The sequence below is a fragment of the Salmo trutta genome, chromosome 25 (genome assembly GCF_901001165.1).
Source record: "Salmo trutta chromosome 25, fSalTru1.1, whole genome shotgun sequence".
NCBI classification, from domain to species: Eukaryota; Metazoa; Chordata; class Actinopteri; order Salmoniformes; family Salmonidae; genus Salmo; species Salmo trutta.
The window spans coordinates 18,134,861-18,162,683 of NC_042981.1; the positions used below are offsets into that span (position 1 = coordinate 18,134,861).

The following is a 27,823-nucleotide window of genomic DNA, read 5'->3' on the forward strand; positions in this document are numbered from 1 at the left end:
AGAACATGGCCAAGATGTTCAAATGTTCATAGATGACCAGCAGGGTCAAATAATAATAATCACAGTGGTTGTAGAGGGTGCAACAGGTCAGCACCTCAGGAGTAAATGTCAGTTGGCTTTTCATAGCTGATCCTTCAGAGTATCTCTACCGCTCCTGCTGTCTCTAGAGAGTTTAAAACAGCAGGTTTGGGACAGGTATCACGTCTGGTGAACAGGTCAGGGTTCCATAGCCGCAGGCAGAACAGTTGAAACTGGAGCAGCAGCACAACCAGGTGGACTGGGGACAGCAAGGAGTCATCAGACCAGGTAGTCCTGAGGCATGGTCCTAGGGATCAGGTCCTCCGAGAGAGAGAAAGAAAGAAAGAAAGAAAAAGAGAGAGAGAATTAGAGAGAGCATACTTAAATTCACACAGGACACCGGATAAGACAGGAGAAATACTCCAGATATAACAGACTGACCCTAGCCCCCGACACATAAACTATTGCAGCATAAGTACTAGAGGCTGAGACAGGAGGGGTCGGGAGACACCGTGGCCCCGTCCAACAATAACCCCGTACAGGGCCAAACAGGCAGGATATAACCCCACCCACTTTGCCAAAGCACAGCCCCCACACCACTAGAGGGATATCTTCAACCACCAACTGACCATCCTGAGGCAAGGCCGAGTATAGCCCACGAAGATCTCCCCCACGGCACAACCCAAGGGGGGGGGGCCTACCCGGACAGGAAGATCACATCTGTGACTCAACCCACTCAAGTGACGCACCCCTCTTAGGGATGGCATGGAAGAGCACCAGTAAGCCAGTGACCCAGCCCCTGTAATAGGGTTTGAGGCAGAGAATCCCAGTGGAGAGAGGGGAACCGAGACAGCAAGGGCGGTTCGTTGCTCCAGCCTTTCCGTTCACCTTCACACTCCTGGGCCAGACTACACTCAATCATAGGACCTACTGAAAAGATGAGTCTTTAATAAAGACTTAAAGGTCCAGACCGAGTCTGCTTCTCTCACATGGATAGGCAGACCATTCCATTAAAATGGAGATCTATAGGAGAAAGCCCTGCCTCCAGCTGTTTGCTTGGAAATTCTAGGGACAGTAAGGAGGCTTGCGTCTTGTGACCGTAGCGTACGTGTAGGTATGTACGGCAGGACCAAATCGGAAAGATAGGTAGGAGCAAGCCCATGAAATGCTTTGTAGGTTAGCAGTAAAACCTTGAAATCAGCCCTTGCCTTAACAGGAAGCCAGTGTAGAGAGGCTAGCACTGGAGTAATATGATCACATTTTTTGGTTCTAGTCAAGATTCTAGCAGCCGTGTTAAGCACAAACTGAAGTTTATTTAGTGCTTTATCCGGGTAGCCGGAAAGTAGAGCATTGCTGTAGTCTAACCTAGAAGTGACAAGAGCATGGATTCATTTTTCTGCATAATTTTTGGACAGAAAGTTTCTGATTTTTGCAATGCTATGTAGATGGAAAAAGCTGTCCTTGAAACAGTCTTGATGTGTTCATCGAAAGAGAGATCAGGGTCCAGAGTAATGCCGAGGTCCTTCATAATTTTATTTGAGACGACTGTACAATCATCAAGATTAATTGTCAGATTCAACAGAAGAGCTCTTTGTTTCTTGGGACCTAGAACAAGCATCTCTGTTTTGTCCGAGTTTAAAAGTAGAACATTTGCCGCCATCCACTTCCTTCTGTTTGAAACACAGGCTTCCAGGGAGGGCAATTTTGGGGCTTCACCATGTTTCATCAAAATGTACAGCTGTGTCGTCCGCATAGCAGTGAAAGTTAACATTATGTTTCCGAATGACATCACCAAGAAGTAGAATATATAGTGAAAACAATAGTGCGGAGCCTAAAACAGAGCCTTGAGGAACACTGAAATTTACAGTTGATTTGTCAGACGACAAAACAGCCACAGAGACAAACTGATATCTTTCCGACAGATAAGATCTAAACCAGGCCAGAACTTGTCCGTAGACCAATTTTGGTTTCCAATCTCTCCAAAAGAATGTGGTGACTGATGGTATCAAAAGCAGCACTAAGGTCTAGGAGCACGAGGACAGATGCAGAGCCTCGGTCTGACGCCATTAAAAGGTTATTTACCACCTTCACAAGTGCCGTCTCAGTGCTATGATGGGGTCTAAAACCAGACTGAAACGTTTCGTATACATTGTTTGTCTTCAGGAAGGCAGTGAGTTGCTGTGCAACAGCTTTTTCCATTTTTTTTTTTTATAGGAATGGGAGATTCGATATAGGCCGATAGTTTTTTATATTTTCTGGGTCAAGGTTTGGCTTTTTCAAGAGAAGCTTCATTACTGCCACTTTTAGTGAGTTTGGTACACATCAGGTAGACAGAGAGCCGTTCATTATGTTCAACATAGGAGGGCCAAGCACAGGAAGCAGCTCTTTCAGTAGTTTAGTTGGAATAGGGTCCATTATGCAGCTTGAAAGTTTAGAGGCCATGATTATTTTCATCAATGTGTCAAGAGATATAGTATTAAAAAACTTGAGTGTCTCCCTTGATCCTAGGTCCTGGCAGAGTTGTGCAGACTCAGGACAACTGAGCTTTGGAGGAATACGCAGATTTAATTTGCTTTTCATCAAAGAAGTTCATGAATATATCCCTGCTGAAGTGAAAGCCATCCTCTCTTGGGGAATGCTGCTTTTTAGTTAGCTTCGCGACACTATCAAAAATATATTTTGGATTGTTCTTATTCTCCTAAATTAAGTTGGAAAATAGGATGATCGAGCAGCAGTGAGGGCTCTTCGATACTGCACGGTACTGTCTTTCCAAGCTAGATTCAGGAGTGAGCCCCCTGGGCCCAGCCCCTGACTCACACAATTGACCAGTCACCTTTATTTATTTTGCAGTTTATTTAAAACAAATTATTAATCAGTTACCCAATCAAGGTAGGCCCCCCAAGTTACCCATGTGGGCCCCCTACCTCCTCTCCTCATCTGACAATTAGCAAAGCGGCAGCAGGCAGTAGCAGGCTGTCTACACTCATTGAGAGCGGGCTCCTGAATCTTCCTGTGGTTAGTGGTTGAAGTGAAAGAATATATACTATATATATATACCCTACCGGTAAAAAGTTTTGTAACACCTACTCATTCAAGGGTTTTTCTTTATTTTTACTATTTTCTACATTGTAGAATAATAGTGAAGGCATCAAAACTATGAAATAGCACATATAGAATCATGTAGTAACCAAAAGAGTCTTAAACAAATCAAAATATATTTGAGGATCTTCAAATAGCCATCATTTGTCTTGATGACAGCTTTGCACACTCTTTGCATTCTCTCAACCAGCTTCACCTGGATGCTTTTCCAACAGTCTTGAAGGAGTTCCCACATATTCTGAGCACTTGTTGGCTGTTTTTCCTTCACTCTGCGGTCCGACTCATCCCAGACCCTTTCAATTGGGTAGAGGTCGGGTGATTGTGGAAGCCAGGTCATCTGATGCAGCACTCCATCACTCTCCTTCTTGGTCAAATAGGGTGTGCAAAGCTGTCATCAAAGCAAAGGGTGGCTACTTTGAAGAATCTCAAATATGAAATTGATTTTGATTTGTTTAACACTTTTTTGGTTACTACATGATTTCATTTGTGTTATTTCATAGTTTTGATGTCTTCACTATTATTCTACAATGTATAAAATAAAGAAAAACCCTGGACTGAGTATTCATTTCATTCATTTCCGTCATTTAGCAGACGCTCTTATCCAGAGCGACTTACAGTAGTGAATGCATACATTTCATACAATTTCATACATTTTTTCATACAATTCTTTTTTTCTTTTTTTTTTCTTTCTGTGCTGGCCCCCCATGGGAATCAAACCCACAACCCTGGTGTTGCAAACACCATGCTCTACCAACTGAGCTACAGGGAAGGCTAGTAGGTGTGTCCAAACTTTTGACTGGTACTATATATATATATATATATATATATATATATATATATATATATATATATATATATATATATATATATATATATATATATATATATATATATATATATATATATATATATATATATATATATATATATATATATATATATATATATATATATATATATATATATATATATATAGTTCCAGTATATATAGTACCAGTACCAGTATATATATATATATATATATATATATATATATATATATATATATATACTGCTATATACTATATATACACTGCTCAAAAAAATAAAGGGAACACTTAAACAACACAATGTAACTCCAAGTCAATCACACTTCTGTGAAATCAAACTGTCCACTTAGGAAGCAACACTGATTGACAATAAATTTCACATGCTGTTGTGCAAATGGAATAGACAACAGGTGGAAATTATAGGCAATTAGCAAGACACCCCCAATAAAGGAGTGGTTCTGCAGGTGGGGACCACAGACCACTTCTCAGTTCCTATGCTTCCTGGCTGATGTTTTGGTCACTTTTGAATGCTGGCGGTGCTTTCACTCTAGTGGTAGCATGAGACGGAGTCTACAACCCACACAAGTGGCTCAGGTAGTGCAGCTCATCCAGGATGGCACATCAATGCGAGCCATGGCAAGGTTTGCTGTGTCTGTCAGCGTAGTGTCCAGAGCATGGAGGCACTACCAGGAGACAGGCCAGTACATCAGGAGACGTGGAGGAGGCCGTAGGAGGGCAACAACCCAGCAGCAGGACCGCTACCTCCGCCTTTGTGCAAGGAGGAGCAGGAGGTGCACTGCCAGAGTCCTGCAAAATGACCTCCAGCAGGCCACAAATGTGCATGTGTCTGCTCAAACGGTCAGAAACAGACTCCATGAGGGTGGTATGAGGGCCCGACGTCCACAGGTGTGGGTTGTGCTTACAGCCCAACACCGTGCAGGACGTTTGGCATTTGCCAGAGAACACCAAGATTGGCAAATTCGCCACTGGCGCCCTGTGCTCTTCACAGATGAAAGCAGGTTCACACTGAGCACGTGACAGACGTGACAGAGTCTGGAGACGCCGTGGAGAACATTCTGCTGCCTGCAACATCCTCCAGCATGACCGGTTTGGCAGTGGGTCAGTCATGGTGTGGGGTGGCATTTCTTTGGGGGGGCCGCACAGCCCTCCATGTGCTCGCCAGAGGTAGCCTGACTGCAATTAGGTATCGAGATGAGATCCTCAGACCCATTGTGAGACCATATGCTGGTGCGATTGGCCCTGGGTTCCTCCTAATGCAAGACAATGCTAGACCTCATGTGGCTGGAGTGTGTCAGCAGTTCCTGCAAGAGGAAGGCATTGATGCTATGGACTGGCCCGCCCGTTCCCCAGACCTGAATCCAATTGAGCACATCTGGGACATCATGTCTCGCTCCATCCACCAACGCCACGTTGCACCACAGACTGTCCAGGAGTTGGCGGATGCTTTAGTCCAGGTCTGGGAGGAGATCCCTCAGGAGACCATCCGCCACCTCATCAGGAGTATGCCAAGGCGTTGTAGGGAGGTTATACAGGCACGTGGAGGCCACACACACTACTGAGCCTCATTTTGACTTGTTTTAAGGACATTACATGAAAGTTGGATCAGCCTGTAGTGTGGTTTTCCACTTTAATTTTGAGTGTGACTCCATGGGTTGATAAATTGGATTTCCATTGATTATTTTTGTGTGATTTTGTTGTCAGCACATTAAACTATGTAAAGAAAAAAGTATTTAATAAGATTATTTCTTTCATTCAGATCCAGGATGTGTTGTTTAAGTGTTCCCTTTATTTTTTTGAGCAGTATATATATATATATATATATATATATATATATATATATGTATGTCTTTTTTAATTGCTGCCTCGTGCCTGGGCCAAGGGGCTACAGCACCAGCAAGCCCCTGCATTAATCCAATCTGTGTATTTGCAGTTTGTTTTGGATTGTGTTTTGCCCAATAGGAACTGAATGGTGAATAATGTCTTGTGCCATTTTGGTGTCACTTTTACATTAATATGGATGCTACCATGGTTATCTATAATCATGAACGAATTGTGAAGTATCCTGCTTGGCATCTGACCGCAAGGCGTTACAGAGGGTAGTGCGTATGGCCCAGTACAAAACTGGAGCCAAGCTCTCTGCCATCCAGGACCTCTATACCGGACGGTGTCAGAGGAAGGCCCTATAAATCGTCAAAGACTCCAGCCACCCGTCATAGACTGTTCTCTCTGCTACCACATTGCAAGCGGTACCGATGCCCCAAGTTTGGAACCAATAGGACCCTGAACAGCTTCTAATCCTAAGCCATAAGACTACTAAATAGTTAACCAAATAGCTACCCGGACTGCATTGACCCGCTTTGCACTAACTCTTTTGACTCATCACATATGCTGCTGCTACTGTTTATTATCTATCCTGTTGCCTAGTTACTTTACCCCTACCTATACAGTATGTACATATCTCCAACAATAACCCCGTACCCCTGCACATCTACTTGGTACTGGTACCCCGTGTATATAAAGTCATCGTTACTCATTGTGTATTTATTCCTTGTGTTATTATTTTTCTATTTTTCTCTCTGCATTGTTGGGAAGGGCCTGTAAGTAAGCATTTCACTGTTAGTCCACATCTGTTGTTTACGAAGCATGTGATGAATAACATTTGATTTCATTTAATCTTGGGAATGGTGAGTAGTTAGCATGTTTTGTATAGCCTCTGTAACTTTCTCACCCATCATTTTTCAGGATTCCTTCATGATTTTTGTTAATCATTGCATTATCAGGATTCATTTAGAAATGTTCACAAACATCTCATTTACTCACTTAGAAATACAATTATCATTCATTATTAAGTTTCTATTGGACAAAACATAACACACAACCTAAACAAACTGCAAATGCATCCAACAAGCTTGATGTAGTCATTGCCTGCTGGTAATATGGGACCAAATGCTAAACTTTTGACTGCTTTAATACACTATAAGTGAATTTGTCCAAATACTTATGACGTCTTCAAACGGAGGGACTAGATATATAAAGAGCTTTCATTTCTAAGCGGCACATTCTGTTCTGTCGCTTCATATAAACTACTGATCTCAAATCCAAAATGCTCCAGTATGGAGCAAAATGTACAGTTAGTGCATTCATCTTAATATATCTAGGTGGGACAACCAGATATCTCAGTCATAGTAAGTATATTTTTCCTCCATAAAGTAGCTACCCCCAAAGTCAGTGTAATATGGATTTACATTTTACTCATTTAGCAGACGCTCTAATCCAGAGCGATTTACAGTTAGTGCATTCATCTTTAGATAGCTAGGTGGACAACCACATATCAAAGTACATTTTTCCTCAATAAAGTAGCTCTCAGCAAAGTCAGTGCTATGTGCACCAAAATCAAACGGATCAGGACTACAGACTTGTGGCAGCAGCCTCCTCTGCCTTCTTCTGTCTGCTGATGTTCTGCTGGCTCCCAATAGTTGGATCTACCCTGATATACAATGACCTCGGCGGAGCGATGTTGGTCACCTCATGGCACTCAGCGAAGAGAAGTCTCTTGTTGGCCTGCCGTTCTTTGAGCACCTTCTGTAACCGCTTGCCCAACAGATAGAACATCTCCAGGATGCACATGAAGATGCAGATGGCTGAGGAGACCACCATGAAGATGGTGAAGATCTTCTTCTCCGTGGGCCTGGATATGTAGCAGTCCACTGTGTTTGGGCAAGGCTCCAGGGCACACTTGGAGAGACGTGGCATGTCATAGCCGTGGTAGATATAGTAGAGAATGTAAAGGAAGGCTGCGTCAACCACAGCCTTAAAGATCAGGCTGACCAGGTAGGTCCACCACAGGCCTCCACGTTTCTTCCCTGGGTTGGCGTACAGGCGAGAGCCCTGGTGCTGGGAAGCGTACTTTGAATCCTTCCCCTCGCGATACTTGACGTGAGCCATGACCATGAGAGATGGACAGGTGACGAAGATAAGCTGGAGGGCCCACAGGCGGATGTGTGAGATGGGGAAGATGCTGTCGTAACAGACGTTGGTGCAGCCGGGCTGCCTGGTGTTGCACACAAAATCCTTGTTCTCGTCTCCCCACACACGTTGGGCGGCAACCACGAACACCATGACACGGAACACAAACACCATGGACAGCCACACACGGCCAAACACAGTGGAGTACTTGTTGACCCCGCTGAGTAGGCTCTCTAGTGCTGACCAGTTCATCCCTGTGGCCTGTCAACACAGAAGTCAGTCACAAGGCAAAATGGTCACACACAGGGTTAAAACAAATCTGTCATAAATTAAATAAATACATAGACTAAACCTGACCACAAAGACACTGACATGGCCAATCTTCAATCCTTTTCAGTGCAGTTAAACACATTATTTTCTGTGTGATGGCATTAGTTCTCGCTTGCTACTCTGTGAGTCTTCACAAAGCAGTGTAGGCATTGACATTACTAAATTCAACACTAAAATGTCCATGTAGAAACCACACCTAGTTTATTTACAATAGAGGAAGTCCATTTATTGTAAAACCAGCACACTTTCAATGAAGGGAAGTTTGATAATTAAATTTTTGACTCATCATTTCATGAATCTAACAAGACCTAAATGGCCTACAGTATGTGTATATGTTTTTGTGTTACATCCTCTTTAATTGGTCCATGGAGATTAAACTAATCTACCTTTTGATAGGATTTATCCGCTCTAAATGCTTTTAGAGCTTCGAAGCACGGCAATCAATTTTGAAACTGTAGGCCTTACGGAAATAAAAAAACAGAACACCTACTTTTCCATAATGTCAGTAATGACGCCATCATGTAAAATGATACCATTGTATTTTATGTCCCCCACATCCACTCAGACTATTAACTATATATTTACTGTTAGAGCGTAGGCTTGTATTTGACAAGTATTCAGTATTCCAGATCGTGATTGTATTTTATTTATTGAGTCATTATTACCAAAGTCTTTGCAACAACAGTACTTGCCAGTAAATGGTCAGTTAAATGTGTACAGAGATATTGCTATGTTGGTAGAAAGCAAAAGTGCGTTATCACTACATTCACAACACTGAACAAACAGACGGGGATTGATTTGATGTACTTATAATATAAGGTGTCTTTCAGCGTACTAAAAGGCGTATGTCAAATAAAATGTATTATTATCATTATTATTAAAGACATGTTAAGCACCTTGAGTATAGAACACCTAATGTGTAGAGATAATAAACATACAGTAGGAGACAGGAACGGCTCTTTGGTACAGAGCCTCTACTGTGTCAGGCCTTTCGTACCCCCGGGTCTCTGAATTTTAAGTTAATTTCTCCTCAATTCCCTAAGACAATATAGTTAAGACATGCGTTCATTAAAGTAGGCTGAAAATTACCTTACTTGGGATATGAACTGGGATCAGAAAAATGTAAATATTCCAGCGGAACAAACACAGCAGGAATCTATCCTCAGGTGTCTCTCTCTCCTTTCTCAGAACTCCTGCCTGTGTCACATGGAAAACTACCGAGCGCAAACAGCCTAGCCTACCAGCCCCAGGTGTGTGAGGAGTGAGGACTGTATACTATTGGCAGTGGTGTATTTTTTCTACCTGCTAAACAAAGGGTGTGTGTTTATCTATTCATGAGGACTCAAGGAAACCACACAAGAACAGACCTGTGAATCCAAGCCCACTACCTGAGAGAGAGAGAGAGAGAGAGAGAGAGAGAGAGAGAGAGAGAGAGAGAGAAAGAGAGAGAGAGAGAGAGAGAGAGAGAGAGAGAGAGAGAGAGAGAGAGAGAGAGAGAGAGAGAGAGAGAGAGATGGCTGTGGACTGTGAGAGCATCATAGGTCTACTGTAAGCAGTAAGACTAACATGGCATTTCACACATGTGGAATCCTAAGATTCAGTGGAGGCTTGAGGGAGAAGCTATAGGAGGATGGGCTCATTGTAATGGCTGGAATGGAATTAAATGGAATGATATCAAACACATCAAACGTATGGAAACCACATGTTTGACTCCGTTCCATTTGTTCAATTCCAGCCATTACAATGAACATGTCCTCCTATAGCTCATCCCACCAGCCTCCACTGTTAAGATTGCGTAACACAGAATGATAACCTCTATGGCATTTTTAATAAAATAAAAAAAGTAACCTTTATTCAACTAGGCAAGTCAGTTAAGAACAAATTGTTATTTACAATGATGGCCTATTTAGGCCTATTTCATTATCGCAAATCGCTATGGCAATTAATGCATCTACTAGATTTCTTGTCAAGGCAGACTTTGTATAGTGTCTTTGCCGTCAGACTTGCTCAAACATGCAATATCCTCTATCACCATCAAGGTCTATCATTGAATTAACATGGAATAATCCCCCAAACTATGTTGTATTCTTTCTCCAAATGACTGTGTGACTCCCTCTAGTGTTGAGAACCTGAATGAAAATGCTCACTGTATTTTATTCCAACACACGTTGACGTCACGTACGTCACGTGGTATAATACCAAGCCGCTAGCAAGCTAACGCTTTTTAGCACTGCTGTCAACAAACGGATATGTTGCTTTTTTCAACCAGTCTTTCATCGAATTTTCATTGAAGACGTCAATCATCAGCTTTTTGTAAGTAACTAGCTAGTTACCTACACATCCGGCACGTCATTGTTAGCTAGCTAACGTTAGTTTGATCTGCTGCGTTGCCAACGTGCTAGCTAACCTAGCTTGACTCACAAATACTGTCGCCATCTATGGCAAATGGCTAATTTATTAGATTAACCTCTGGCAAGCTAATAACTAGCTCGCTATGATGGTTAAATGCAAGTGCTTCTGGAATAGCTACGTGTATAGCTATTACTGCATCATGTATAATATGTAATCAATGCATTTCCTGTATTGAACAATTCTTGCCAGAGAGACAGACAGTGATAGAGGGACAAAGAGAGAGAGCTGTAATGTTTATAAATAAATGGTATTGTTCCCCGTCTATGAGCTGGATGAAACCTTAATGTAATGTAAAAAATGTATTTCTATTGTTACTACAGTACGTTTAGGCTTCGCAGCGTTGTTCCTAAACGTGGCTTTAATGTATACGCTATATGATTTAGCCTAATGCTTTGTTTTACAGGTCAGGAGCTCTTTGTGAGCAGCAGGAGCCCTAGGCTGTGCCACTGTAGAGAGAAGAATCAATGGTGTGCAGAGTTGCCACACCGCCTTGTGCACGCTGGATGAACGCAACGTTACTCAGCACACAACGGTTGGTTTGTTACACCCATTGATTTTCTCAGTGTTATTCAACATGTTAGGCCTATTTCATTATCGCAAATCAAAATTACATGAGACGTGTAGTACAACGTGACAGACATGACATCGTATGGAGTCTTTTATATAGCCTGAATTGGTTCAGTGCTGTACCCTATCCTACTTTGCAACTAGTCTATTACATGTTAGTAATTGGGCTGTGTTGCTGATAAAACCATTCCTCCCTGTGACTGCTACCTTCCTGTGAACTATATGTTTTCAGGCAGCACATTTATGGCGTTTGTGAGGGTGCCGCACTGTGGAGACTTTTGCCAGGCACAGCACCAGCACCTGTGAGCAGCCTGCAGCCAAACATATGAAGAAATACCCCACCAGAAGTCGACCAGTACTCCTGGAGAGAGAGAGGCTGATATTTCTCCAAGTATATGGCTTGGATTGAGCTAATCCAGCCACTAAACAACCACTAAATAATTCCTGAATGGGCTAGTTGGGATTTAAAATCTAAAGGGATACCCCTTTTCTTTCTTTTGTTTCATATTCCACTTTTTATTTACTTTCACCCCATTCTCCATAGCCTATATCTTTCAATAACCACCTTTATACCCAATCTAGCTACCATTTTGGAGTACTTTTCTCTACTACTGTACTGTACACCCTCTCCTGGAAGACTGCCTTCTCTGTCTGTCAAGATGAATCGCCCCGCCCCTGTTGAGATCTCCCATGACTGTATGAAGTTTCTGATCACCCACAATCCCACCAACTCCCAGCTGGTGAAGTTTATAGAGGTACGGTATCATTGACTCCTACTAATACATATCCCTTATGCTTTGCATTTACATGAAGCATTGTGTTATTTGGTTTATAGAGTTATTAAACTGTTCCTAGGCTGTCATTGAAAATAAGAATTTGTTCTTAACTGACTTGCCTAGTTAAATAAAGATATGTTAAACCTTATTTGGAATGAACTGAAAAACAAATTGTGTTGAATGATTACTTACTAAACTAAAATCTATTATATCTATTATGTCTATTATAGGATCTGAAGGCTTTTGGAGTGCAGACACTGGTCAGAGTGTGTGATGCCACTTACGACAAAACCCCTGTGGAGCAGGAAGGCATCACTGTTGTGGTGAGACAACCGCTCTGTTCTGCCACTATCTTAACCGGTTACACCTTCAAATCTGGTTGGAGTTGATTGAGGCATTTCTGTTCCAATTGTAGTTGTATCTGCATGACATCTAGACCTGTCCTTTTCCTAATGATGGAGGAAGCATGAAAGCATTAGCCCTATCAATTACCCTACCTAATCAACTAATCCTTTTACAGAGCCTAATACCAACCATATGTACTCTCCAAACAGGATTGGCCCTTTGACGATGGTTCTTCACCCCCTGAACAAGTCGTTGATGACTGGCTCAACCTCCTGAAGTGTAAATTCAGAGAGGAACCCGGTTGTTGCATTGCAGTGCATTGTGTGGCGGGGTTGGGTCGGTGAGTTGTCTACATATTGTATCTTCTCCTTCCTTCGAATGTCTGCTAGCCACCAACTCAAAGCAGTGTTTAGTGAATGTGGTTATTTAGTGAAGGAGGGGTATTTTATATTACACCAACTTTCCCATCTCTACAGTACACTTGATGTGATTGATATAATTTCTCCCCAGAGCCCCAGTCCTGGTAGCGTTGGCGTTGATTGAGTGTGGGATGGAGTATGAAGATGCTGTTCACTTTATAAGACAGTAAGTTATATAATAATTTGGTGGGTGCTTATAATTTGTTCTATTTCATACATGTTCAAGTGTGTATTATGCATGTGTGAATTGGAAATAAGTTTTTATGCATACCCCATTCCCCCTGAGACACCCTCGGAGAGTGGGGCCACGGCCAGGGATCAGCTGTTATTGACGGTGACCCTGGAGCAATTAGGGTTGAGTGCCTGGCTCAAGGGCACATTGGTAGGTTTTTTATCTAGTTGGCTCTGGGATTCGAACCAGCAACCTTTCGGTTACTGGCCCAACGCATTTAACTGGTAAACTACCTACTGCCCACAAGTTCTCTACATTGATAATATTTGGATACTTCAACCATTTTTATGAATACTAATAAATGAATAATAATTTTCATAAATTATCAAATCTTCTCGCTACTGTGATTAAAAATGAAGATGATATAAGTTATAAGGTGATTCCTGAATACGTCAGTGTGACATTTAAAATGCCATCAAAATGCCAAATCATAAAAACCATCAGAAATCATCAAAATGCCATCATTTTGTCCGTGTTTCTTCTCTCAGAAAGAGACGTGGAGCCTTCAACTCAAAACAACTAATGTACCTCGAAAACTACAAGCCCAAGATGCGTCTCCGCTTCAAAGATGCTAATGGACAAAATTGCTGCATTCAGTAAGAAGATAAGCGGTATTGTCAAGATTTACTCAACAAAGAAACTGACTACTATAAGAAAAGTTATTGATTATATTCAAATAATAAAAAAATATACTCAAAGAAAAAAAGTTATTGATTACCAGTCTAAATAGTAACATTTAATTTGATCAAAGTAAACAATGTGAAAAGACCAGTTAGAGATTAATCTGAGTTGTTAGCACTGCTGTTTTCCTCTTCTACTGTAGTGATTCATTAAAGCAAGATGTTTAAAATTGTTCCTTGTTGTTGGTGGTGTGATCATGTATGACTTGTGCAAAGGCTGAAATCTGTTTTTGTTTAACAGCCTTTGATAGTATTACATATTTTAAAAAATAAGATCATCAAGGAAGAGCACAAATCTGCATAAATACTGTATTTACCTGGTATTTCCTACGAAATTCTGTGGTAGAAATGAATTGTAATTTATCTCAACATATTTGGGTAACTGCCTGGTACCAAATGGGGATTGCTGTATTTGAATGACTCATGAATCAACATGTAATTTAGGCCTATAGGTATTACCGTTGTATTACCATTTACCATGTAATTTCTGAGTAAATACCTTAATTGTATTTCAGTTTTTGTGCTGTAAATAAGAGTGTAACGTGATCATGTTTTGGATGATGAGCACCACCACTACAATATGTAGGCCTACACACATTAGAAAACCTCAATAAATAAATTAAGTTAATACAATTAATTTGATGAATTCATGTTTATTTTTTTTTTGTCAGACCTGAAAGATCCAATGAATCTTTTCCATCCCCTGCAACTAACTGTTTAGAGACATGATTGCAACTCCAACAACTCTTTTCACAGTACGGACACAAGATGACACTGACGTTCCATATAAAACTGCATCATCCTTTTGAAACGGCTCATATGAACAAAGTTGGCTTAGATGTGTGAAAGCAACTGGGCTGAAGGAAGAATGCTCTGGTAGACTATTTTATTACATTCATCAGTATTTTCATTATAGTCCTAGTTAGGAATATAATTATCAGAAAATATAACAGTAGAACTACAGTCGGAGAGTTTTCTCCCCCTGTCATGGCGTTTGTAGCTGCGGTAGGAAAGTGGGTTGCATTATCTTGTGAATTTAAAGCTGTTCTAGTTTGATGTAGCTTGTCGAGACCAGGACGAGACCAGGGGCTGATAATAACTACATAGATTTTGCACCGAACGTCATAATGTGACTATCCAGGCTTGAAAGTCCAAGTAACATTGTTGGGGTTGGAATGGATTTGATGTCACATTTTCTTGATATGAGGCATAAGTTACTTTAGAGCGTTTGGGTTAATATTTTCAGTATTATTTCACGGACAACCATATAAAACCAGCCGTCTTTGCTACAACAGCATTTTAGCGGACTTGTCCTGGCCTTGGATTATACTATTTATTCGAGCGCGCGGGCGGTCGGCGAAATGTGGCATGAACTTTCAGTCGCTCAGCAGCAAACTCGTCGAAACAACATGCCTCCCAACTACGCTGTGTGATGTTCAGTGATTATTGCGTGCCGTGACCCACTTCGCCCTCAGCGTCTAGTTATGCCTGCATCGCTGTGGGACCAAGTGTCGTTACTTTAGGACCATTACATCCGATTCTGGAGAGGGACGCACTCGACCATACCGACCAGTTATTCGGACCAGAGACAGAGAGTTTCTCCAAGAGATTGGCTGGGATAAACATTCATTGACTGACTAAAATCATGACGCCGGTAAGTAAATAAAAACAATCGGATAGTTTTAGAAGTCTTGGAAATATATATTGTGGAATGAACAGATGCATGTGGGTAGCTTCGAACAAATGAGCTCTTGTATAAAATAAAACCCGTTAATTTGAATAGAATTTACATATGGATTTTGAGTGGTGGGTGAGCTACAGTACTCCCATCAATGAGAGATGAATATGAAGCGGAATAAGGCAGATTTTTAGGGTAGCCTAGGGAAGATCCCCACACAACAGTGATAGGCAATACTTGTGGTCACCCACCCAGTGACGCACATTCACCAAGACCTGTAACCTCCCTGTCAGTGTCAGTCCACCAGTAACTGTTGTCAGTGTAGGGAAGTACACACACACACACACACACACACGGCTCCAACATGGATCTCCTCATGCCTGTTTAACTGGCTTTTGCGCATTGTCCTATTTTCGACTAATATAATTAGCGAGGCATTGTACTGGGTTGAACGTTTCACAACTGCTTTATTCACACACACGCACATATTCCATTTGTATGTCCTTTATCATGTCTAGCAGGGCAGTCCTATTTCTCCCTCAAACCCCTCTTGTCGTCCCTGTACTGCAGAAGCCTCTTTTCGACGCTTCACAGTAACCCCCCATTACCTTTATTTCCACCCAGATTTGATACTACCGCTCTCATAGCTATTTAACAGACACCGGAGTTTAGAATTTGGGTAGAATAATCAGGAAAGACACAGCTAATGGACTGTGTTGGACATTCATCATCATTGGGAGTTAGTGTTTTAAACATCACAGTTATTAGTATATACTCTACTGTAGTACAACGCTGGTGTTTACGAGCCAAAGATCAAGTTCAGAGCCCTCTATTCACTCGGCTCAGACCAAGTGGAGTTAACTGACTGATATTGATTGTGAGCCATTTTGTACTCTCCCATCTCATGACTTGACCAGTAGCCAGTTGTAGGCTTACAAAGACTTAGCCTGTTTAATTTACTGACTTACTGTTGTTGTTATAGTGAGAGTCCTCCTCAGCTCTCATTAGTGTAAGTGAAGCCATGCATCACTGTGTAGTCGAGCTGCTGTTGTTGTTATGAATCCCGCCATGCCATTTGTATTGATGTGCCTTTTGGTGTTAGGGTCAATTACATTTCAATTCAGTCAGTTCAGGGAAGTAAAGTGAAATTCCCATTACAACAGAGGAACATTTTGTTTTGAATTGGAATTTCAGTTTACTTCCTGAACTTACTGAATCGAAATGGAATTCAACTCAACCATGATCTCTCTAGACTAGAGGATAAAATTAGTGGAAGAACATGGATCATTCTGTGCTGGTCTCTGTGAGCTGCTCCTAGGCAGGGTCCCATCACATCTAAGAGCTATACATCTGATCCAGAACATACTGGGTTCAGATCCACCCATTCAACCTCTTGCCTTTATGGTAAACACTCACCCCAGTTCCCCGTCTATGTGCAAACCCACTGGGCATGTATGTCAGCAGTGTGAATGGGAGGCTGTCAGCTCCATTGAATAGACTACAGATGAAGTGCAGTGTTTACTGCTATGTCCTGCGTTTAACTTCAACAATCTCTGGAAGAACAGGATTTTAGCTCTTTTAGTGGTGCCAGGCAAGCCCGTTCCCCTACACAGTGGTTGCTATGGACAATTTATTGACTGTTCTGTGCTGCACAGGGGAGCCAGCTAGCCAGGACACCACATCAGGTGTTGGTAGGTCCAGAGTGTGTCTGACTCTGAAACATCAAACTGTCTGCATTCTGGTTTCTTATCTCTGTTGTCTGTCATGGAAGTATGGGCTCTGGTTAAAAGTGGCACATTATGTCTTCCACCCAACAGACACGTTGCAAATCCATCCACTGATAAAGATTTACTTTATCTGAAAATCTCTTGAATGATTTGTATTCCTGTACATGTGGTTTGTTCGATGCCCCAGGGGTATTCCTTTTAAAGGGAGCTTAAAATACACTTTGTTTATAAATAACACACACACACACAGACACACACACACAGACACAGACACAGAGAGAGAGGACTGTCTTTCTCTGTCTGCCTGGTAGATGAGGTCTGAGTAACAGGGTAAACTGTGCATCACAGGCTCTCCAGGCAGTGGCTCATCAGTCAGCCCAGCTCCAGGCCCACTGCGACAGCACCTGGTTTGTGTCCTCAGATGTGTTATTGACAAGGCCCGGGGTGTTGCTGGCACAACCGTTAGATTTGGGCTTTATTGGAATCAGTCAGCACAGATCCATCTCGTCACTCCGCAAATCGAATATCAAGTGAATTCGAAAAGATGGGATGGCATCATTTGTTTTCTACTATGGAATAATGTCCTATCAGCCTGTCTGAATGTTGTTTCTCCTCTCAGCAGGCTTTAGTTGTGTTGTTGCTAGGTTGTATCTGTTTGGAATGGTACAGATGTGGGATCTTAACTTAATCTGTTTCTCACAGCAGTAAATAATCCTGCAGCAACAGGAAATGTGAATTATTGTGTGGATTATAATTCATGGAGATTTTTGTAGGACAAATCCAGTCTGACATTTTATAGTAAAAATTACAAACTTTAGAAGCCTTTTTAAACCTTGAATGCACTACAAGTTTGCATTTCCTGGAAATTTACTGCAACAACAGGGTGATCAAATTTAAGATTCTACACCTGTAGTTTGAACAAGAAGTGTGTGTGTCTGTGTGTTGTTTAGCTGGATGTTAATGTGCCCGTGGTCAGTGAGTGTCCTGTTCCTCCTATAGGTGCCCTGTCACAGTGACATCCTGGTCTGCTTAGTGTCACCAGGCACCTCTTATTCCTCTCTGCCTCACACAGCCTGTTCCTTGGGAATCTAATTCTGAAGATGGGTGGCCTCATGATGTTACCCTGGGCCTGGCCCTGGCTGCATTTACCAGCACACACACCCTCACCCTGGCTACGCTCCTCACGTTCACTCTGACACCCCAACCCCTATCCTTCTACTGCCTGGTGTCACACACACACACACACACACACACACACACACACACACACACACACACACACACACACACACACACACACACACACACACACACACACACACACACACACACACACACACACACACACACACACGTGAAAATCCTCTCCCTCCAGCTCTATGAAGAGGTTCTTCAGCATGGTGCAGCACAGCCTGGTCAGTGTGACCAAGGCCTGGCTCCACCAGACGGTATGTCCCGGGCCGCAGCCACGCAGGGCAGCTAAGGTGAACGGACGGGCGGACAGACAGGGCTATAGCAGTAGCACTGGACAGACTGGAGCCTGACAGGGAGGTGGGCGCTGCCCCTGTCCTGTCCTGTCTTGCCGCTGTCCTGTCTTGCCGCTGTCCTGTCCTGCCACTATCCTGTTCTGCCGCTGTCCTGTCCTGCCACTATCCTGTTCTGCCGCTGTCCTGTCTTGCCGCTGTCCTGTTCTGCCGCTGTCCTGTCCTGCCACTATCCTGTTCTGCCACTATCCTGTTCTGCCGCTGTCCTGTCCTGCCACTATCCTGTTCTGCCGCTGTCCTGTCCTGCCACTATCCTGTTCTGCCGCTGTCCTGTCTTGCCGCTGTCCTGTCCTGCCGCTGTCCTGTCTTGCCGCTGTTCTGCCTCTGTCCTGTCCTGCCGCTGTCTTGTCCTGTCCAGCTTTGACTCTGACTGCCCTTATATACTACCCACCACTGCGACCTGTATGCTCTCGTTGGCTGGCCCTCGCTTAATATTTGTCGCCAAACCCACTTGCTCCAGGTCATCTATAAGTCTTTGCTAGGTAAAGCCCCGCCTTATCTCAGCTCACTGGTCACCATAGCAGCACCCACCCATAGCACGCGCTCCAGCTGGTGTATCTCACTGGTCATCCCCAAAGCCAACTCCTCTTTGGACCGCCTTTCCTTCCAGTTCTCTGTTACCAATGACTGGAACAAATTGCAAAAATCACTGAAGCTGGAGTCTTATATCTCCCTCACTAACTTTAAGCACCAGCTGTCAGAGCAGCTTACTGATCATTGCACATGTACACAGCCCATCTGTAAATAGCCCACCCAACTACCTCATCCCCATACTGTTATTTATTTTTTGCTCCTTTGCACCCCACTATCTCTACTTGCACATTCATCTTCTGCACATCTATCACTCCAGTGTTTAATTGCTAAATTGTAATTATTTTTCCTCTATGGCCTATTTATTGCCTTACCTCCCTAATCTTACTACATTTGCACACACTGTATATAGACTTTTCTATTGTGTTATTAACTGTATGTTTGTTTATCCCATGTGTAACTCTGTGTTGTTTGTGTCGCACTGCTTTGCTTTATCTTGGCCAGGTCGCAGTTGTAAATGAGAACTTGTTCTCACCTGGCCTACCTGGTTAAATAAAGGTGAAATAAAAAAATGTAAAATAAATGTGCTGTTGCTAAAAATAGAAAATGGCATCCAGAGCTGGCTAGGAGTCATTTTGGGAAGCTGGAGAGTGATTATATGTTTTTAAGGTGTTATGTATTTGCGCAAGTTTAAGAGTTTGGTGGGCTGTTGATGTTTTTTGTTAGTTAATGAGTGTAGTTCAGGTGAGGAGACCGGAAAGGCACAGTATGTATGTGGTTGAGGACAATGTTTCTGGTGCATATGAATGCGTATTGTATCTTGTTGTACTGTAGGCATGTGTGGTGTCTTTTTGTAGATTTGAAAAGTTACCTGACTGTGGGATTTTGTTATGAATGTTAACATGGAGTAGGCTGTTCAGTGTGACTGAGTGTTTAATACTATTAGGCAGAGGCTAGTTTAGCCACTCTAGCTCTTTGTGTCTGGTTTCTGACCTTTCATTGAGAGACAACAGCAGCTCTGAGCAGGTTAAGGGACGCAGGACAGAGGAGATCAGAGATGCATGCTTACAAATTGTTGCTTTTTGGAAACAGAATCTTTAGCAGTGATGATGAATTCAGGACTGGTTTGGGTTTTATCACCCTTGGCTGGTTTTTGTTTGATTCTAAGCAGCCCCTATATAGTCAAGGCTACAGGCCAATCCCTAGGGAGAAAAAAATAAATGATCCTTTTCCCTCACAGTGAGGGGACAATAACCTTACCTTTCTGGATTTGTTTTTGCTCTCTCTCTCTCCTGGTGTATGTTTTCACTTGTCACCCTGTGGACACACGCACACGTTTACAACCGCCATAATCAGATTATTATAGCTCGCTCACGGTTGTAAACTGAGCCTTACAGAATTCCTCCTCTCAATCTGTCTATCCCCATCCTTGCGTGTGGCAGGGAGAGATTACCTTACATCGTGGACGGGACGTGCAGCTCCGTTTCAGGGCTTGTCTCGGTCGGTGTGTCTGTGGTTTAGACATGTGGGGCTGGGCTGAGCCTTCCGCAGAGGGCTCAGTGGTTTATACAGGCCAAGGGACCCGTGTCAGGCAGCTGTGGGGTATAAATACCTCTGTCTATGTCTATCCTGGTGGACGATTCTGTTGGACAGGGAGGAGGGGGTGGGGACATTAAGAGAGACACATTTTTTAATTCTGCCACCCAAATTTGCAGATTAACCCACATTTCCGTTTACAACAGATTGTCAATCTGGAAATGAAATCACCGCCTAGTTTAACTGCAAGTCATATTTATAAATGTTTTTGTAAAAGCCTCATGAGCACCAACATGTAAAAAGCCCCATGACCACCAACATGTGAAAGGACCCATGAGCACCAACATGTAAAAGGACCCATGAGCACCAACATGTAAAAAGCCCCATGATCACCAACATGTAAAAAGCCCCATGACCACCAACATGTGAAAGGACCCATGAGCACCAACATGTAAAAGGACCCATGAGCACCAACATGTAAAAAGCCCCATGAGCACCAACATGTGAAAGGACCCATGACCACCAACATGTGAAAGGACCCATGAGCACCAACATGTAAAAGGACCCATGAGCACCAACATGTAAAAAGCCCCATGACCACCAACATGTAAAAGGACCCATGACCACCAACATGTGAAAGGACCCATGAGCACCAACATGTAAAAGGACCCATGAGCACCAACATGTGAAAGGACCCATGAGCACCAACATGTAAAAGGACCCATGAGCACCAACATGTAAAAAGCCCCATGAGCACCAACATGTGAAAGGACCCATGAGCACCAACATGTAAAAGGACCCATGAGCACCAACATGTGAAAGGACCCATGAGCACCAACATGTGAAAGGACCCATGATCACCAACATGTGAAAGGACCCATGAGCACCAACATGTGAAAGGACCCATGAGCACCAACATGTAAAAGGACCCATGAGCACCAACATGTAAAAAGCCCCATGATCACCAACATGTGAAAGGACCCATGAGCACCAACATGTAAAAGGACCCATGAGCACCAACATGTAAAAGGACCCATGACCACCAACATGTGAAAGGACCCATGACCACCAACATGTGAAAGGACCCATGAGCACCAACATGTAAAAGGACCCATGACCACCAACATGTAAAAGGACCCATGATCACCAACATGTAAAAGGACCCATGAGCACCAACATGTGAAGTTCAAAGGAGCATTTAAAATGTGGTGTCAAATGGAAGATAGGAGGCTATATGTTTTTACCAAATCACTGTCTTACTCTAAGCATGTTGTCTTTACATTTACGTCATTTAGCAGACGCTCTTATCCAGAAGGTGGTGATTGACTCCGCTGTCCTGGCGCCGTGAGGGAACTTGTTCCACCATTGGGGTGCCAGAGCAGCGAACAGTTTTGACTGGGCTGAGCGGGAACTGTGCTTCCGCAGAGGTAGGGGGGCCAGCAGGCGGATGAACGCAGTGCCCTTGTTTGGGTGTAGGGCCTGATCAGAGCCTGAAGGTACGGAGGTGCCGTTCCTCTCACAGCTCCGTAGGCAAGCACCATGGTCTTGTAGCAGATGCGAGCTTCAACTGGAAGCCAGTGGAGTGTGCGGAGGAGCGGGGTGACGTGAGAGAACTTGGGAAGGTTGAACACCAGACGGGCTGCGGCGTTCTGGATGAGTTTTAGGGGTTTAATGGCACAGGCAGGGAGCCCCGCCAACAGGGAGTTGCAGTAATCCAGAGGGGAGATGACAAGTGCCTGGATTAGGACCTGCGCCGCTTCCTGTGTAAGGCAGGGTCGTACTCTGCGAATGTTGTATAGCATGAACCTACAGGATCGGGTCACCGCCTTGATGTTAGCAGAGAACGACAGGGTGCTGTCCAGGGTCACGCCGAGGCTCTTAGCACTCTGGGAGGAGGACACAATGGAGTTGTCCACCGTGATGGCGAGATCATGGAAAGGGCAGTCCTTCCCCGGGAGGAAGAGCAGCTCCGTCTTGCCGAGGTTCAGCTTGAGGTGGTGATCCGTCATCCACACTGATATGTCTGCCAGACATGCAGAGATGCGATTCGCCACCTGGTTATCAGAAGGGGGAAAGGAGAAGATTAATTGTGTGTCGTCTGCGTAGCAATGATAGGAGAGACCATGTGAGGATATGACAGAGCCAAGTGACTTGGTGAATAGCGAGAATAGTCTTGGTAGTCTGTGCTCGTAATATCTCTCCTCTAATGTCTATCGCTCACCTATGGCATCAATAGTCTTGCTCCCTCTTGACTGCCTCTGACTTTGAGGCAAAGCATCTGATAGAAATGTATTTGGGCTAGAGGACAGCCAGAGTTAAGGGGACATTTCCTCCAATACAAGAGCTTTCCTCTCTGGGTTACATGCATTAACATTTCTGCCATATGTATGTTGTATAGTTGCTCAATCGATATTACCAGTAGTCTGGTATTACTACAATAGAAGAGTTTGCTAGGGCAAATACAGTATGTGACTAGGCTATACCTTGTCAGAGATGTATAGTATGTTTGACAAGCTATATCTCTATGTCTCCCTTCTGTAGATGATCTTGACGGTGTACCTGAGCGACAGCCAGCAGATGCTGACAGAGGTGCCCATCACCCCAGAGACCACCTGTAAAGACGTGGTGGAGTTCTGTAAGGAGGCCGGAGAAGGTGGCTGTCACCTGTCTGGTGTCTGGAAGGGCAACGGTAAGTGACACTTTCGGCTTTAATCTCTGACTTTAAACCTCACCTTCAACCCCTAACCTTTGGGTTTAAGTCACTGGTTTAATGGTTCACTGACTGACTGGTGTTAAGCTGACAAGTGAAAAATCTTAGCTTTACAGATATTTAGGAAAGCACTATTTTATAATTTGCCTCTGCTTCATGACTTTCTTCCGAACATTTTAGTGATCTCCTCCAAGTTTTAGATTAATCTATTTAACTCAATGTCTTGATATATACAGGCAAATAGACATAATTGACAGCCAGACATAATTGAGATCTCTTACTTGGGTAATCACCAACTCCTTCCCTTGACAAATGTTTTCCATAGCCTTATCTGGTAAAAGACCAAGTCCATATTATCGCAAGAACAGCTCAAATAAGCAAAGAGAAATGACAGTCCATAATTACTTTAAGACATGAAAGTCAGTCAATCCGGAAAATTTCAAGAACTTTGTAAGTTTCTTAAAGTGCAGTTGCAAAGACTGCACTTTAACAAGCACGATGATGAAACTGTCTCTCATGAGGACCATCACAGGAATGGAAGTTCATTAAAGTTAACAGCGTCAGAAATCGGCAATTAACTGCACCTCAGATTGCACCTCACATATTTCAAGTAACAGACTCATCTCAACATCAACTGTTCAGAGGAGACTGCGTGAATCAGGCCTTCATGGTCGAATTGCTGCAAAGAAACCACTACTAAAGGACACCAATAAGAAGAGACTTGCTTGGGCCAAGAAACACGAGCAATGGACATTTGACCAGTGTAAATCTGTCCTTTGGTCTGAGTCCAAATTTGAGATTTTTGGTTCCAACCGCCATGTCTTTGAGATGCAGAGTAGGTGAACTTTGAAGAATCTGAAATATAAAATATATTTTGATTTGTTTAACACTTTTTTGCTTAGTACATTATTCCATATGTGATATTTCATAGTTTTGATGTCATCACTATTATTCTACAATGTAGAAAATAGTCAAATTAAAGAATAACCCTTGAATGAGTAGGTGTTCAAGCTTTTGACTGGTACTGTATATATTTTTTTATAATCTTTGAGAACTAACCATCACCAAAATAAAAGCTAAATAGTCAAGGGGAATTGAAACATCCCAAAACGATGAATTTAGCAGTATTGATTTTGTTATTATGTTTGAGCAAAATAAAACACAGGCATGGCAAATGCATAAAATTGCAGGAAATTTGCTTTCAAACTGGAACAATTTCTCACAACTCCATGGAGAAATGTGTAGATTAATATTAAAAGATCCCCCCCACCTGAACACCGGTTTGATCCAGGAAAACCCTGGCCTGTACATCCCAGACAGTGTTCTAGTAATTCTATTTCAATGACTTCACAGGTGAGGGGAAAATATAGTAACTAGCTATTGGCAAGGTTGGCCTGACTGTCATGGGTTCTTTTCTCTTCTTCACGACACAATACAGTGCTTCAGTACCAGAGTTTAGCCATGGGGCTTATGTCGTTTATCCATTCTATTAATAGAACGTACTCAGTTCATCTCTAATGATGATCAGGGCTGAGGGGCAATCAACCCACCATGTCACTTTACAATCACCAATAGATAATCACCCAAGTCTATGTATCTAACAACAACTTCTGTTTTCTTCTCCTGCCCAGAGAGAGTGAGACAATTGTTAGTATTGTATATAATAGAACTATATTCTAATTCTGTTCTCCTTGTCCTCCACAGAGAGAGTGATCCCCTTATTAGTATTGTATATAATAGAACTATGTTATAACTCTGTTCTCCTTGTCCTCCACAGAGAGAGTGATCCCCTTATTAGTATTGTGTATATAATAGAACTATGTTATAACTCTGTTCTCCTTGTCCTCCACAGAGAGAGTGATCCCCTTATTAGTATTGTATATAATAGAACTATGTTATAACTCTGTTCTCCTCGTCCTCCACAGAGAGAGTGATCCCCTTATTAGTATTGTATATAATAGAACTATGTTATAACTCTGTTCTCCTTGTCCTCCACAGAGAGAGTGATCCCCTTATTAGTATTGTATATAATAGAACTATGTTATAACTCTGTTCTCCTCGTCCTCCACAGAGAGAGTGATCCCCTTATTAGTATTGTATATAATATAACTATGTTATAACTCTGTTCTCCTCGTCCTCCACAGAGAGAGTGATCCCCTTATTAGTATTGTATATAATAGAACTATGTTATAACTCTGTTCTCCTCGTCCTCCACAGAGAGAGTGATCCCCTTATTAGTATTGTATATAATAGAACTATGTTATAACTCTGTTCTCCTTGTCCTCCACAGAGAGAGTGATCCCCTTATTAGTATTGTATATAATAGAACTATGTTATAACTCTGTTCTCCTCGTCCTCCACAGAGAGAGTGATCCCCTTATTAGTATTGTATATAATATAACTATGTTATAACTCTGTTCTCCTCGTCCTCCACAGAGAGAGTGATCCCCTTATTAGTATTGTATATAATAGAACTATGTTATAACTCTGTTCTCCTCGTCCTCCACAGAGAGAGTGATCCCCTTATTAGTATTGTATATAATAGAACTATGTTATAACTCTGTTCTCCTTGTCCTCCACAGAGAGAGTGATCCCCTTATTAGTATTGTATATAATAGAACTATGTTATAACTCTGTTCTCCTCGTCCTCCACAGAGAGAGTGATCCCCTTTGACCACCTGATGTATGAGCACCTGCAGGAGTGGGGTCCCAGGAGGATGGAGGTCAGGTTCTATCTGAGACACGAAGACTCCCCCTCAGAGAGCAGCAACCAGGGTGGGTGACTTGGCCTTGGTAGACCTTGCCTGGTCCCAGATCTGGTTGTGCTCTTGCAAACTCCGTTACTGTCTCTTTCCAGGTTTCCATCCAATTTTTTTACGCAAGTAATGTTGTATAAAAAAGGTCGTGACAGGCCTGATGGAAACCGAACATTTGTCGGTAAACTTTCTAAATGTCGACAAAATACGCTAGACAAGGTGGGATTTTTTGTGTCTGTAAAATGCATTATGCGAGAAATGTCGGTGGAAACGCTTTTATGCGCAAATATTGATATAATAACCATCATATAGAAGTAAACTTGGAGTCACGCAATAACATGTTGTGTGGTCCTCCCGCCTGACTGGGGCCCAATCAGGGGTGGAGGGCAGGGAGACTGGGATCTGACTGGGGCCCAATCAGGGGTGGAGGGCAGGGAGACTGGGATCTGACTGGGGCCCAATCAGGGGTGGAGGGCAGGGAGACTGGGATCTGACTGGGGCCCAATCGGGGGTGGAGGGCAGGGAGACTGGGATCTGACTGGGGCCCAATCAGGGGTGGAGGGCAGGGAGACTGGGATCTGACTGGGGCCCAATCAGGGGTGGAGGGCAGGGAGACTGGGATCTGACTGGGACCCAATCAGGGGTGGAGGGCAGAGAGACTGGGATCTGACTGGGGCCTGACTGGGGGCGTAAAAAAGGCCTGGGAAGTTGGAACTGGCCTCTGTGCATGAATTAGCCTGTAGTAAAGAGAGGAGCTTTACCGCTGTTCTCACTATTTCTTATCAAGTTAGCTATCTATACTGTAGACCAGGTATTCCCAAACTGGGGTACGCGCAATGCCGTCGGGGGTACGCCAAATATAAAATTCATTCATATTTAAAAATAACAATATATATATATTCTGTTGCACAGTCACTTTATTCCTCGTTATACAGTTGAAGTCAGAAGTTTACATACACCTTAAACATTTAAACTCAGTTTTTCACAATTCCTAAAATGTAATAACAATTCCCTGTTTTAAGTTGGGTGAATTTTGTCCCATTCCTCCTGACAGAGCTGATGTAACTGAGTCAGGTTTGTAGGCCTACTTGCTCTTACACGCTTTTTCAGTTCTGCCCACATCATTTTCTATAGGATTGAGGTCAGGGCTTTGTGATGGCCACTCCAATACCACGACTTTGTTGTCTTTAAGCCATTTTACCACAACTTTGGAAGTATGCTTGGGGTCATTGTTCATTTGGAAGACCCATTTGCGATCAAGCTTTAACTTCCTGACTGATGTTTTGAGATGTTGCTTCAATATATCCACATTATTTGCCTTCCTCATGATGCCATCTATCACGCTTAACTGCCTTTGAACTGGTTATGGTAGTAGGTGCCAGGCTCACAGGTGTGTGTCAAGAAGTGCAACGATGCTGGGTTTTTCACGCTCAACGGCTTGTATCAAGAGTGGGCCACCACCCAAAGGATATCCAGCCAACTTGACAACTGGGGGAAGCATTGGAGTTAACATGGGCCAGAATCCATGTGGAACGGTTTCGAAACCTTATAGTGTCCATGCACCGATGAATTTAGGCTCTTCTGAGGCCAAAAGGGGGTGCAACTCAATATTAGGAAGGTGTTCCTAATTTTTTGTACACTGTGTATAATGTTAATTTTACTGTTAC

General features: G+C 42.9%; 3 protein-coding genes across 8 annotated transcripts in view; 2 read left to right on the top strand and 1 right to left on the bottom strand.

Annotated features, from left to right (window-relative positions):
• Positions 1 to 6,729: 6,729 nt before the first annotated feature.
• Positions 6,730 to 9,508, bottom strand: gjb9a (gap junction protein beta 9a). Of its 2 annotated transcripts, none has more exons than XM_029713090.1 (2): positions 9,338 to 9,508; positions 6,730 to 8,174 (listed from the first exon to the last, which is right to left on the bottom strand). In XM_029713090.1, exon 2 carries the CDS (start codon positions 8,163 to 8,165, stop codon positions 7,356 to 7,358), a length of 810 nt encoding a protein of 269 aa, XP_029568950.1. In that variant the 5' UTR covers positions 8,166 to 8,174; positions 9,338 to 9,508; the 3' UTR covers positions 6,730 to 7,355. The 2 variants fall into 2 exon arrangements, with proteins under 2 accessions (XP_029568950.1, XP_029568951.1); XM_029713091.1 differs by having other exon boundaries at positions 9,333 to 9,508.
• A 916-nt stretch (positions 9,509 to 10,424) lies between these two features.
• Positions 10,425 to 14,311, top strand: ptp4a2a (protein tyrosine phosphatase 4A2a). Its single transcript, XM_029713101.1, has 7 exons — positions 10,425 to 10,556; positions 11,059 to 11,187; positions 11,455 to 11,977; positions 12,229 to 12,321; positions 12,553 to 12,683; positions 12,854 to 12,928; positions 13,483 to 14,311. The coding sequence occupies exons 3-7, from the start codon at positions 11,882 to 11,884 to the stop codon at positions 13,592 to 13,594; spliced, it is 507 nt and encodes a 168-aa protein (XP_029568961.1). The 5' UTR covers positions 10,425 to 10,556; positions 11,059 to 11,187; positions 11,455 to 11,881; the 3' UTR covers positions 13,595 to 14,311.
• A 221-nt stretch (positions 14,312 to 14,532) lies between these two features.
• The window catches only part of LOC115162113 (apoptosis-stimulating of p53 protein 1-like), a 38,722-nt gene continuing 25,431 nt past the window's right edge, over positions 14,533 to 27,823 (top strand). For all 5 annotated transcript variants that reach the window (XM_029713092.1, XM_029713093.1, XM_029713095.1 and 2 more), the window contains exons 1-3: positions 14,533 to 15,328; positions 23,232 to 23,379; positions 26,056 to 26,175. In XM_029713092.1, the coding sequence (XP_029568952.1) occupies positions 15,320 to 15,328; positions 23,232 to 23,379; positions 26,056 to 26,175 (277 nt within the window). In that variant the 5' untranslated portion in view covers positions 14,533 to 15,319. The remainder of the gene's footprint in view (positions 15,329 to 23,231; positions 23,380 to 26,055; positions 26,176 to 27,823) is intronic.

Excerpts from the sequence above, each read along its gene's own strand:
- gjb9a (XM_029713090.1), bottom strand. The coding sequence starts at position 8,165 with ATGAACTGGTCAGCACTAGAGAGCCTACTCAGCGGGGTCAACAAGTAC.
- ptp4a2a (XM_029713101.1), top strand. The coding sequence starts at position 11,882 with ATGAATCGCCCCGCCCCTGTTGAGATCTCCCATGACTGTATGAAGTTT. Across the intron at positions 12,322-12,552 it reads AGGAAGGCATCACTGTTGTG|GATTGGCCCTTTGACGATGG; the intron begins GTGAGACAACCG and ends CTCTCCAAACAG. Across the intron at positions 12,684-12,853 it reads TGTGTGGCGGGGTTGGGTCG|AGCCCCAGTCCTGGTAGCGT; the intron begins GTGAGTTGTCTA and ends ATTTCTCCCCAG.